This window comes from Oryctolagus cuniculus, chromosome 11 (assembly GCF_051225735.1).
Source record: "Oryctolagus cuniculus isolate XC-2025 breed Fujian yellow rabbit chromosome 11, ASM5122573v1, whole genome shotgun sequence".
In the NCBI taxonomy this organism is placed as follows: domain Eukaryota; kingdom Metazoa; phylum Chordata; class Mammalia; order Lagomorpha; family Leporidae; genus Oryctolagus; species Oryctolagus cuniculus.
Window position 1 is genome coordinate 84,181,763 of NC_142877.1, and position 13,780 is coordinate 84,195,542.

Genomic DNA, 13,780 nt, shown 5'->3' on the forward strand with positions numbered 1-13,780 from the left:
ATGGATGCCGGTTCAAGTCCTGGCTACTCCACTTCTGATCGGCTCTCTGCTATGGCCTGGGAAAGCAGTACAAGATGGCCCAAGTCCTTGGGCCCCTGCACCTATGTGTGAAGGGCCGGAAGAAGCTCCTGGGTTCGGATCGGCACAGCTCCGGCCATTGAGGCCAATCAGGGAGTGAACCAGCATATGGAAGACCTCTCTCCCTCTCCTCTCTGTAACACTTTCAAATAAATACATCTTTACAAAAAAAAAAAAAAAAAAAGGCATTTAGGCCTGGCACTGTGACACAGTAAGTTAATCTGCTCACAGTGCTGGCACCCCATATACGTGCCAATTCTATTCCCAGCTACTAATCTTCTGATCCAGCCCTCTGCTATGGCCTGTGAAAGCAGATGATAGCCCAAGTGCTTGGACCCCTGCACCTGCGTGGGAGACCTGGAAGAAGCTGCTGGCTCCAGAGTGGCCCAGCTATGGCCACTGCAGCCATTTGGGGAGGGAACCAGCAGGTAGAAGACCTTTCTCTGTCTTTCCCTCTCACTGTAACTCCACTTCTCAAGTAAGTAAATTTTTTTAAAAAAAAGACATTAAAATACTTTATGAAGTCTCTTCCAGTATCTTTTGAAATGTTACTTCTTCCTCAGTCCCTCTTCCCTTTCTTTGTGAGATCACAATTACACACAAATTAATATCACATCCTATGTCTGAAATGTTTTATATATTTTTCTTCTTAAAATGCATTTTTATTTGGGAGGTACAGAGCTAGAAGCAAATGTGATAGAACTTCTATCTGCTGGTTCACTCCCCAAATGCTTCTAAGAACCAGGACTGTGCCAGGCTGAAGCCAGCAAACAGAACACAATCTAGTTCTCCATTGTGGGGGGCAGGGGCCCAAATACTTAAGCTATCACCTGTGGCCTCCCGGGGTGTGCATAAGCAGAAGATGGGGCTGGAAATGTGACAGGACTCAAACACAGGAACTGTGAGATGGAATTCAGACCTTCAAAGTGGCAACTTAACTGCTGCAACAAACTCCTGCCTTATGTTTTGTTTTTTTTTTTTTCCCAAAATTCAGGCTAGGTATTTTCAGATGAACTTTTATTTCACTGTATGTCTCTTTATTGTTAACATATTGAGTTCATAATTTAAGTGTTTGTACTTTCATCATATCTTCATTTATTTCCTTACTATGCTGGTCCCAGTTACACATTTCATTTCTTTACCTTCTCACTTATTTTTCCAACACATTAATCATTTCTGTTTTAAAGTCCAGTTTTTAACTACACGGCAGCAAGGTCAACTGTGCAGGTTTTTATTTTCTGATTTTATCCCGTTAGTCTTTTTAGTTTTGCCTATTATCTGACATGTCTAAATTTTCAAACTGAAATCCAGACAATGTGATTATAAATTTCGAGTCTCTGATAGTAGCTTTCTCTTGAGAGGACTTTATATTATTAGGCAGTTCTAATAAAGCAACTAGACTTAATCCAATCAAGAACTGAGATAAATCCATGCTAGATTTTAATTTTAGTTTCCAAAATAAAGCCTGGTCTATTTAAGTTTGCCCTTAGTGCTAGTGTGTGTTCCTTCAGAGGCCTCAAACTCTATTTGGTGGTTCTGACTGCTGGTTTTATCTTGGATTATCCAAGAGCTCTCTTTCTAGTTTTCTTATCCTTGGATTTCCTACTTTTGTCTCATTTTTAAAAATCAGACAAATTTGAAAGGAGATGACAGTGAGAACAAGAGAGTGAGAGACAGGCACATCTTCTGTTCACTGGTTCACTCTGTGAAATGGCTGTAATGGTTAGGGCTGGGCCATGCCTATGCCAGGAGCCAGGAACTATATCCAGGTCTCCTACATGGGTGGCAGGAGCCCAAGTGCATGGGCCAACTTCTGCTGCTTGCCCAGGTACATTAGCACAGAGCTGAATGGGAACCAGAGGATCTGAGACCCCAACTGATATTTTGATACGGGATGTCTATGTCTCCAGAGGCAGCCTAACCTGATGCACCACATGCCATCCCCTCTGTTCACTTTTTAGTTTCTAATTCAATACTTCATAGAAGCCCACAAATATCTCAGGAGGAAAGTTATACAAATGTCAGACTTGCTTATATCCTCTTTTTCCAGGATCTTAGCTCCTCAAGGCCTGGCAGCTTTGAGAATCTAAATTGCAATCTTTACCTCCCTCCTTACTTCCCTAGTTCTGTGACACAAGGAAAAGCAATAGCGAGGGGGAAATATAACAAATACCATAACACATTTTTTTAAACACATTCTCTTCTAAGATCACAGCCTCTCAAGGCCATCTTAGTTGCCCCCCCCCTTTGACAGGCAGAGTGGACAGTGAGAGAGAGACAGAGAGAAAGGTCTTCCTTTGCCCTTGGTTCACCCTCCAATGGCCGCCGTGGCCGGCACACCGCGCTGATCCGATGGCAGGAGCCAGGTGCTCATCCTGGTCTCCCATGGGGTGCAGGGCCCAAGCACTTGGGCCATCCTCCACTGCACTCCCTGGCCACAGCAGAGAGCTGGCCTGGAAGAGGGCCAACCGGGACAGAATCTGGCGCCCCGACCGGGACTAGAACCCAGTGTGCCGGTGCCGCAAGGTGGAGGATTAGCCTGGTGAGCCATGGCGCCGGCCATTAGTTGCTTTCTACTACTTTCCAAAAGTTGTTTATTGTGATTTACTTATCTAGTCTTATATGCATGCTGGCTGAAAATCTGATTCAAGGTACTCCATTAGAAAAGATTAATGTGGTGCTCTTTTGTCTGCCAGTCTACAGTGCTGGTAAAGCATTTGTAGGTTAGTGTGCACAGCCACAGGTTTATCTGTCTATTGACCTCTCACTGTGGCTTGCACAGGTGCGGAATGCCACACCCACAGCACGATGAACTGCAGAGCAAGGGCATCTACTGCTCTGCCTACCCCGCAATTTTGCCTCTTTTCCTATATCATCAGCTCAGCAAAGGACTTCATGGCTTGTACTAGAAGAGAACTTTAAAAATTTCATGGCAAGTGGAATTAAAAGTTGGTTATTTTGGTGTAATAATTTTTTGAAATCCACACATAATTTTTTTCATAACATGCATTTTGCATGAACTTTTTGAAGCCTTCTAATATAAATGAAAATTTCTTGCTTATTCATGGGTCAGTTCCAAACCACAGGTTTTCCTGCGAGTTTCTATTAGCTTCTTACATTCAGGTGTTAGGCCTCAGAAAATGGGCTATGAGTTCACTAGTGATATATTTTGGCGCTAATATATATTATGTGTGTGTGTGTATATATATATATATATATATCAGTTGCTATTGATAGCAACTGATTTGTTGTTACTGATTAACCCACACTTAAATTTCAAATGCTGAGCAGGTATGGGTGGCGGCCACAGTTCTCCACTTGATTGTAAATTCAACATTTTTTGCAACCAATGGGAAAATAATCTCATTAAAAGCATGTTAAATATTGTCTTGTTTTCAGGGTGATCATTTGGCCCTACTGTAAAGAGACCAGCTGGGACTCTGACATCTCATACTGCAGTGCCTGGGTTCAAGTCCCAGCTCCACTCCTGACTCCAGCTTCTTGCTAATGTGCACCCTGTGAGGCAGTAGGTGATGGCTCAAGTAGCAGGGTTCCTGCCAACCATGGGACAAACCTGGACTGAGCTCCTGGCTCTGGCAGGGGGCTGTGGTGGACATTTGGGGAGTGAACCAACAGAGGGAAACTCTTTCTGAATACCTCTCAAGAATGTGTCCAGTTTTCTTGGTACTCGATAGACTTGTGAATAGGAACTGTTTGTTTTTTTTTTCTGGAGATGGCTTCATATTTTGATAGTCTAAGATAAATTATATTATCATATTTCTGCAGATGGGTACAAAATATGTATAAAATTCCACTGTTACACCTATAGTTTAGAGCAACTGAGCCCTTTCTCTTAGGTATCTTGCCCATTACTTGTCTGTAATGATTTCTCTAATAATTACTCAGACGGCTTTATGCTGTTATTCTTACTTCCATGCAAGCCATTTGTTCCTACTTATAACTGACAATAAACATGACTGAGTTCAACTTGCCCAGAGAGAAGACAAACACACCTTAAAGTGCCTCCTAAGTTATTTTAGAATTTTACTAGGAGGAAACTTAACACTAAAGAGAATAGGCCTACTAAAATTTCTAATAAAACTGAAAAATCACTGAACAGCAAAAAAAGAGTGATTGATTATATGAAAGATAAGTAGTAAGATATTTTTGGATGAAGGAAAATAAATCACTAATACAAAATTTTCTTTCGAGAAAATACCTATTTTTCATTTTATAAATCATATAGTTCTCAATAAAATCTGTTTCCAAGCCAAATTTATGCCCTAACTTTAAAGTTTTGTAAGTATCTTCTTGACCTACACAATAAAATGGCTAGAATCAGCGGTGACTGTTTCCTGGCAACAAATTAAATGTTAGTACCTTCTTGATGTTCTGTTCAATTCAGAAACCTGTTTATTAAGGGCAGGGTTAATTAACACTTCAGATCCTAAGAGACCTCTAGTCAAAGTTATTCCTGTACATGTCTTCAGGTCAATTTTAGGAAATGCTTATTTATGATCTCAGCTATTTATCTTATGGAATTGTTAGTGTGCAATCAGTGATTCATGGCAGTTTTTTTCCCTCAGGATTACACTATAATCATTATTTTCCAAATAGTAATATAATATTTGGTGTAGGGCAATATGGGTCATTCCTCTCCTTTGGTCAATGTATATGTAAAGGATTTCATGGCGTATGATTAGGCATAATAAATTCTACTTGCAACAAAAAATACTTGAAAAAGCCGAGTAAAAATTGGTATCCCATGGTAAAATATATTTGTGTACTAAAACATCCTTTGTTACGTCAAAAACAGTTTCTTCTGGGGCCCATCTTTGATCCATTAGTTTTCAAATTTCAATTCAGCTGAACAACAGTGCACTGCAAACAACCTGCAATTTCCTGAGACAACAAAATCAAGTGAAATCAAGCAACTCGATTTTGATAATGCAAAAGCACTTTCTTGCTCCTAATGAGTCAAATGAAGTGTTACAAGATATCCACTGTGTGTCAATCAGCTCTCCAGTGAACTATATAGAAAATATTTTTAACCATTTTCACATGCATTCAAATCCATTGGACTATAACTAATGTACTATCCAAAAATTGCCAAAGAAAGTATGATACTGTTGATAGCAAATGAAAATTATAAAAGCCTCAGATAAGTGATCTGAAAGGATAAAACAGTGCTAAAGTTCAATACTGGAGAAGAGGAAGTAACATGTTACATATTCTATTTTCATATAAAGTAAGCCCTAAAGGAAATGAAAACATAAACTCAGGTTTAACTGAATAATCAATGTGATATAAAAACACTCACTGGGTTTGGTTAAATGCACATATCAATTTTTGCATGACAGGAAATGGAAACATAATTGATAAGCAGTTTAATAAGCCCTTTTACTCCTTTAAACAGCATCAGTTGATAAATGATTTAACAAATGGCCTGCAGATCTTATGTCTTATCTCCAACAATTTTTTCCTTTAAACAACAGAAGTACAATGGACTCTAACAAGTATAGTAACTAACACTCTTCTTTAAAACCATTGATTCTTCTGTATATTGAGGTTTTTCTCAGTATTTAGCTAATTATTAAATATTGTACCTTTCTAATAAACCTACATTGTAGTCTCTTGTTACTTTTTTTTTTTTTTTGACAGGCAGAGTGGACAGTGAAAGAGAGAGACAGAGAGAAAGGTCTTCCTTTGCCGTTGGTTCACCCTCCAACGGCCGCCGCGGCCGGTGCGCTGCGGCCGGCGCACCGCGCTGATCCGATGGCAGGAGCCAGGAGCCAGGTGCTTTTCCTGGTCTCCCATGTGGGTGCAGGGCCCAAGCACCTGGGCCATCCTCCACTGCACTCTGTGGCCACAGCAGAGAGCTGGCCTGGAAGAGGGGCAACCGGGACAGAATCCGGCGCCCCGACCGGGACTAGAACCCGGTGTGCCGGCGCCGCTAGGCAGAGGATTAGCCTAGTGAGCCTCGGCGCCGGCCTTGTAGTCTCTTGTTACTTAGTAGCTGCAGAAATTAACAATGTTCCCAAAATCACTATGAATAAAAATTACTAATGGACTAGTCTAATTTATGGAGGAAACATCCTCATATACAATGCCTATAAAATTTCTATAATTATATTTCAAAAATAAAAGTTCCATGGAAATAAAAATGATATAAACTAAGGATGAAGTGCTATAAGAAGTGGTATATCATGATTCTCTGAATCATAATGAGTATGTTCCATTAAAAGTATGCCAAAAATCTCTACATGGAGACATTTTTAGTACAAGCAGATGGTATAATTAATCAGTTCAGGGGAATAAGTCTCAAAAAAAAATCAAGAATATGCCCTAATATGTCACCCTTTTATGTGACAGTACTGTTTTGTGTGTGTGGTTTTTTAATTAGAAAAAATGATGACACTTCTAGCCAAACACTGGTGTTATTTAAGGACCATTGTAACACATATAACATCTTAAGTTCACAAAGTGAAAACTAAAAATCCCAGAGAAAAGGCATTTGATATGAAAGACACATTACCTTTTATTTCATGTTGGCTTGCTTCTCGTCTTCTCTCTAGTTCTTTTCTGTCATAATTCAACCTTTTTAAGCACATAATTCCATACTGTAAACTTGTTCTATTATTTTTTAAGAAAAGAAAAATACATTAAATTTGCTCAGCAAGTGAAAAATATTCTAATTAAATATAGTCAACACTATGCACTACTTAGGGAAACAGGTTAATAAGTCACATTTTCAATTTACATCTTCAGTCTAGTCATTGGAACATAAAATTTTTATTTTGGAGATAGTAAGGAGTTTATTAGAAATGAAAATTCTTTTCTTAAGCTGGTGAGAAAAGTAATAGGAAGAATAAAGAGTAAGATCAAGAACCCACAAGTAGAGTGTATAAAAGGAACACCTTAGTAGATACTGAAGTTTTATGTGGAAAGGACATCCTGCAACAGCATAAATTGGCAGATTCTTTAAAGGCTCATGTATTAGGCAAAGGGTTGTTAGAAAAATGGGGCATCGTGAACATAGGATTATGATGGGATTTTTAAAGGTGTGAAAATAGACACATAGCTGGGAGTTAGACTCCATTCTAAGAAATTAGGAGGTGCCCAATTACCCATGGAGAGCACAGTACAGTATGGAAAGCCTCGTGCTTCCTGTGAACAGGCAATACCTCCATGTGATAGAGGTCACTTTCAGACCAGGAAGAAATGACAGAAATTGTGTTTAGGGAAGAAAAATCTGGTAGCAAAATAGGAAATGCAGAAACTTGGTAACAGGTAGAATGGAAAGCAATTAAGCTGTCCAGAGTGCCCAAAGAACAGCCATGAGTAAGCAAAGAAAATTTAGACGAGAGATCTTCTGAGAGGATATGAGAAGGCTTGGAGATCATGACACCAAGCCTGTGGAAGAGTGCAATAAGAAGAGAGAATCTGCAGGTTTAAGAGTAAAGACTGTTTGGCCAGTGATTTCTTCAATGTTTAGTATTATGCAAATGTAGACATACACACCAGCGAGGCTCCTCTCCTATTGCATGTGTTTTTAAAGTTTGCATTTTTGTAGAACAATATTGAATCAAATGTTTCAGATCAGAGAAAAGTGAAAAGAAATCTGCATTAAGAAAATATCTGAATAGCATCCCCTGCCCTCTCCCCAAATTCACACATTGAAGTTCTATTCTCAGTATTCAGAATAGGAATGTATTTAGGGACAGGGACTTTAAAGAATTAAATTGCATGAAGCCATTGTGGTGGTCCCTAACTCAGACTGATGTCCTTTCAGGAAGAGGAGATTTGGACAGAGCCACCAGAAAAGTACACTCACGGAGGAAAGACCAGGTGAGGAGAAGATGCTCATCAGCAAGCCATGCAGAGAGGCCTCAGAAGAAACCAGACCCACTGACACCCTGATTCCAAACATTTAGCCTGCCCAACAGAGTACATGAGAATATTGTGCTACAACACAACATTTATGAAATGGTATAACAAGCCCCCCCTTTTTTTAACCTGTTAGGTAGTAAACATTTTTGAAAAAGAGAGATTCTGTTTTACTCATCTTCACAGTTGCCTAATAATCTACTCAGTTTTTTTCCTTGAGAATATACACATTAGCAAAATCCCAAAATACTTAATATCAATTTAAAAAGTCCAAATATGTCCTTCTGCAAAGAATTCCTGGAGCTGGTGTTGTGGCAGAGTGGGTAAAGCCGCTGCCTGTGATGCCTGCATTTCATACAGGCACCAGTTCAAGTCCTGGCTGCTCCACTTCTAACAGCTCCTTGCTAATACATCTGGGAAAACAGTGGAGGATGGCCCAACTGATTGGGCACTTGTACTCAAGTAGGATACCCAGATGAAGCTCCTGGCTTTGGCCTGTCTCAGCTCTGGCCTTGGTAGGCATTTTGGGAGCAAACTAGCAGACCGTAGATCTGTCTTTTCCTCACTCTGATTTTCAAAATAAATCATTAAAAAATTTCCTTCTAAAAGTTTTTCTAGTATATTCCTAAATTGTACAAATTATCATCATATACATTTATAGAGTCAAGACTGTCAATATTAGTTTATTCTTTATAAATAATTTTTTATTGTAAACACACCCTTCTATAAAAAATCCACAAACATGGATTTTCCTATGTGGCAAAAGATAGAATTTCGCTGTATGAGAAGAATTTTGTGCATGATTTGCATAAATTTTGGACATGTAAAGAACATGCATTCTACATTAGACAGTCCCTGCAACTGGCTGCCTGGAATTAGTTTTCCAAGTACATGTGCAGAGTGGTTTTGAATAGCACTTATTTTCTATCCAGTATCTATTTTTGTTTAACTACAATATACCCCATTATTTCACATTAATCTTTTGCAAAAACGTACCGATGGAAGCTATCCACCATTTTTAAATGGACACGAAGATCTTTTTTTGTTAGGTGATCTAGCATTCTTGCATCTACCAAGCATTCCATAAAGTAACTTCTGTACTGGGGTAATCCCAGGCTGGGAAGCCATTCATTTCCAATCCATTCGTGGTTCATATCTCCATAAGCCAGGGTCTGTAGAAAAACCGGACACTAGAATTGTTTTATAGCAGTCAAGTTTCTTAACCAATAAAATGAGATGGTAATTGGAAGATATTACCTATTATTTTTACCTTATTATTTCACTTTGATGGGCAGAAACAGAACAAATATTTAGCTTGTAGTATGTGAAATATTGTATCAAATATTGTAATATTTTTTTTACTTTCGTAAAGAATAGAAGTCTGCATGCATTTATTAAAATATTTGCCTGTAGATAATGACTTTTCACTTTGTATTCTCTAGCTCAGTGATATTTTGTTCAAATGTATATTTTGTTTATCAAGAAATCAGAATTAAAGATATACTTCAAATTCTGAGCATTCATTCTTTGTATTGATAGGTTTATTTATATTTGTAAATACTCTACATTTTCCTCTTACCAATGGTAACATTTGCCATTGCTATAATGTAATGGCGAACCTTGTTGTGTAGTAGAAAGCTCAGTAAGAAAATAGGAAAAGGAACAATGAGATTTGAGAAACAGAATGCTGAAGCTCTGTGTGGACACTGTTACCCAGTGAACTGAGCCAGCATTCCAGAAACATCACTGGAAAGAATCGAGCTTTTTCCAAAATATCAAACAAAGAACACTATTAAAGAAGCAGGGCATTATTTAAAAACTAAGACAAATAATTGAATTCTTTTAATTCAACAGTATGAACTGATTTCTATCAAATACTGTTCATAGCATGTAAAATGAAGCCCAAATCAACTATGACTTTTAAATAATTTTTTTTCAAAAGTTCATTACCTCTCTATTACTTTTATGAGGTTCCTGGTGTAGTTTCTTATCCTACTATAAATTCACAATTCTAAATATATATATATATATATATATGTAATGAAAACCTAGATGTACTCCTGTAGTATTTTCTTAAGAATGATGGAATTCTTACCAAAATCAAAATTTAATGCAACTCTCATTTTTATCAAGTTCTCAAATACAGGTCTAATATAACAACTTTTTTTTTCTTACAGTCAAAAAATTGGAATTACAGTGAATATAATGCAGTTTATTCCTTCAGTTTTCCGACATGTAGAAGTGCTGGGAAACAAAGGCATAGCTTCTTTGAAAAGATGTTTGTCCAAAGCATAGCTACTTGTCTACATCATCATCTGAATAAAGGCAATCAACTTCAGTCTGCTATGCTGAAGCATGGCTCTCCAATCCCAATTCTCATCCTTTCTATTACACTTTAAAGCATATGTAACTCTGAATCGGTCTTTTCAAAAAATTCTTCTTTTAGATCAAAGTTGATTCAGTCCTGATTAAATATATCTGGAGGTGATTTCACAGAAAAGTATGCTATGGATCATTGTTGTGTGGAAGAAACAAAGCTATCCTTTCAAAAGAGGCCAAGTGTGAAATGATTTTATTTGTAAATATGGTGATTTTTAAAGACATCCTATTTTGCAAATATGGTGTTTTTTAAAAGATATGTATAAAATGAAACATAATATAGATTTAAGAATACATAGCAATGTAATATTGAGCTAAGTGCAGATTGAAAAACGTTACTAAGATTGTCTTAAAGCATATGAATTTCCTACCTGGGCCCAGCTTCCTTCCTCAGATTCTTTCTGTGTTAGCAGCAGGAAATGATTAACAAAGTAGGTAAGTATAGATTCATTTCAAATGAATACAGTGAAATTTTTCTAGCAGAATCTAAATTATTGTGACACAGGCAGATGGACACACAATTCTTACATCCACAGTCAGTTTCACAGTGAAAGCTCAACTACAGGGACATTACACAGTTTTAATTAGTTTTCATTTGAATATACATATGACATGGAATTTCCATGATTTTGTGAACATGTTATCTGGCCATTCAAAAATCTTTTCTAACTCTTCCAAGTGTGTCATTTTCCAAATGTGATACCATAAAAGTTTATGAATGTTACTGCATATATAAGAATGTATGTTCTAGAGAAATCTTCCATACAGTGAATTACTGAAGTGAAAAAGATAATTGTATTTCATAAACAAAGCTATGTATAATAAAACAGACTTCAAAAATAGCTGACAAAGCGCAAAACAGACAAAACAACTACACAAAAAAGCTGAAAAAAATATATAACTGAAAATTTTATCATAAACATTTTTTTCAAATTGAGGTAAAACCAAAATTATTACATTTCTAAAAGTTGCTAAAGGTAAAATATGATGTGCACAACTTTGTTACTTGGCACGAAAAAGCACCATACATAACATTTTAATTTTAACAGATGACAATTACAGGCTCTTCAAGAATTTATTTTAAACTGAACTTTAGAACTTAGAATACCAAATTAGCATAACACATTTTTTTTGGTCAAGCTCTATATAGATGATGGTAATAAAAGAAGTAAGAAACCGTATGATTATATTAAAAATGAATATTCAGTCTAAGATTTTCCCTACAAGTTTAATTCAGTTTAGTAATTACCTGTAAAGAGGTCCAATAATGTGATATTTGTAGCCAACATTTTCCAATGTTGTAAATCAGATTGATAAATATTAAATTCTTGATTTTTGTTGGCATATTCCAAACTTGTGATGTTAAACACATTACAACCATCTAGTGCCAGTTCATTTCAAAGCATGAATCAAGTATTATAAAATGCAACTGCAACAAAAACATTATCTTTGCATATAACTATGTATGAACGCATCCCATTACACTGGTCTACAGCAAACAAATTAGCCTTTTTATCTTTATCCAAGATGTGGCAAAATCACTTTTCTCGGTTTCAACAAAGCTGTAAAGACTAACCGTTTTTGCTGGAGCAGCAAGATTTTCCATTTCTTCATGGGTCACCCAAACGTTGCCTGACGGCTAAGCGAGAAGCCCAGGGGCCAGCAGTGGAATCCATGGGAGGTAAGCGGTGGTAAAGAAGAAAGCAACATCTCTGTAAGTTTACAGCGTCACAGCAACACCACAGCGCTCCTGCCTCTACTGCATGCATGAAAAAGACAGCGTGGCTGGTTTGCTAAGAATTCCCTTTTCCTTCCACTCACAAAGAGTAAATTAAAGCAGTGCACTGAGGACGTCATGGGGGAGACAGATTTAAAATGATACTTCTGTGATTATGAATCAAGAAAAGGTCATGGTCAGATTTGCATTTCAAAGGTATGTGGCCATCAGATCCATTTTTTAAGAATGGAGAACTGATTACATTTGTTTTGTGGAAGAATGTGACTTCATTTTTTCTTCAGTAACAGTAGCACATACTCTCTGCTGCATTATTACAAAAATTCCATTCACACGATTGTGACTCTTCACCATCTTTGGAAAGGGCAAACTGGTTGCAAACAGAAAGTGGGAAGCACCATTATGATCTGTCTGGAAACCAGCATCAGCATTTCCACAATGATTACTTCCTTTTGCGATTCCTGAAAAATGTTTCCTTGTATTCTTATACATAAAAAAGCAGTCAACTGATATTTTTTATTTAATAAAAGGTACTTTTAGGTTCACGAAATGCTGTCAAATGATAAAACCGATGTATTTCCTGGCTCTCCAACAAATGCCTATATCATACAAAATACATTATAAAAGAAAATTTCCTAACAGGCACTATTCTATTAATTTTTTCTTTTAATAATTTACTTTTAAAATAAAATTCTTAGATATGATTTTACACAGCAAAAAATATGTGATTTCTTACAACAATGTCTACTTAGTAACATGCAGTCAGGCATATCATTGAAGGTACTGAACACTGGAGACCATTCGTACCAAATTCCATTTCACTAGCAAGTCTTCACAAACACTGTAAGAGTATCTAAGCCTACCAGTGGAATTTACAACCTACTATTATTTTGTTACTTGTTTTTTGGAAGGGAACAAAGTTTAAAGAATTGGAAGTGACAAACTGAATTTTCAAACATTATAAGCACCATACTTCACTCTGGACTTTAGTAACATACATACCATCATACTGGGCTCTATGTACTATAAATTAAATAATTCAGTATAATCTAAGTAGCAACATATAAACTAATTGGATGAGTGTAATTTAATATAATTGGATTCTCATACACACATATATATGAGTAACCAAAATAATTAAGTAGTAAATATCCATTATTATAAGTAAATAATATAGGCATAAAATTTCTAGAAATTAAGGCTCAAATATACTTGGAAGCATAGAATTTTCCTCCTACTGTTTTGGAATTTAGAGTATGGCTCAATTTTTTCCTCTAAAATAATCTGTGCTCACCTACAAGACATATTAAGAATACGAGAGTTATTTATGCCATTGGAAGCCCCTCCCATGTACATCCAGCTTATGGGAAGAGAGCTCATAATTAAGAGAAGTCGCATATGCATATATCAAACACTGGAAGAAATTTTGATTGACATGATGAAGAGTATGCCATACTAAAAATAACTTTATACTCATCTGCCAGCCAGACTCCCTTTATACCCAGTGATCACAGTGCTTTGCCTCACCGGCTGCACTTGTTATCAGTGATTCTCACTGATGATTATTTGAGAAGACATTAACGTAAGCCAGTATTGTTTTACACTGATTTCTGTAGTATCTAATTTACCTCTGACTCTAAATAACAAGGGTTGCATTCTTTCTATAAGAAACTTGACCAGTATTATTTCATCGTGGGGTAG

The 13,780-nt window shown here is 36.8% G+C and overlaps 1 protein-coding gene across 18 annotated transcripts in view; it reads right to left on the reverse strand.

The window, feature by feature from the left end:
• The window catches only part of PPFIA2 (PPFI scaffold protein A2), a 548,204-nt gene that overhangs the window by 11,741 nt on the left and 522,683 nt on the right, over positions 1-13,780 (reverse strand). For 8 of the 18 annotated variants that reach the window (XM_089307512.1, XM_089307511.1, XM_089307507.1 and 5 more), the window contains 4 exons: positions 11,921-11,983; positions 10,716-10,745; positions 8,962-9,155; positions 6,614-6,711 (listed from right to left, as the gene is read on the reverse strand). In XM_089307512.1, the coding sequence (XP_089163638.1) occupies positions 6,614-6,711; positions 8,962-9,155; positions 10,716-10,745; positions 11,921-11,983 (385 nt within the window). The remainder of the gene's footprint in view (positions 1-6,613; positions 6,712-8,961; positions 9,156-10,715; positions 10,746-11,920; positions 11,984-13,780) is intronic. The other 10 variants (XM_089307506.1, XM_089307513.1, XM_089307502.1 and 7 more) reach the window with 3 other exon arrangements.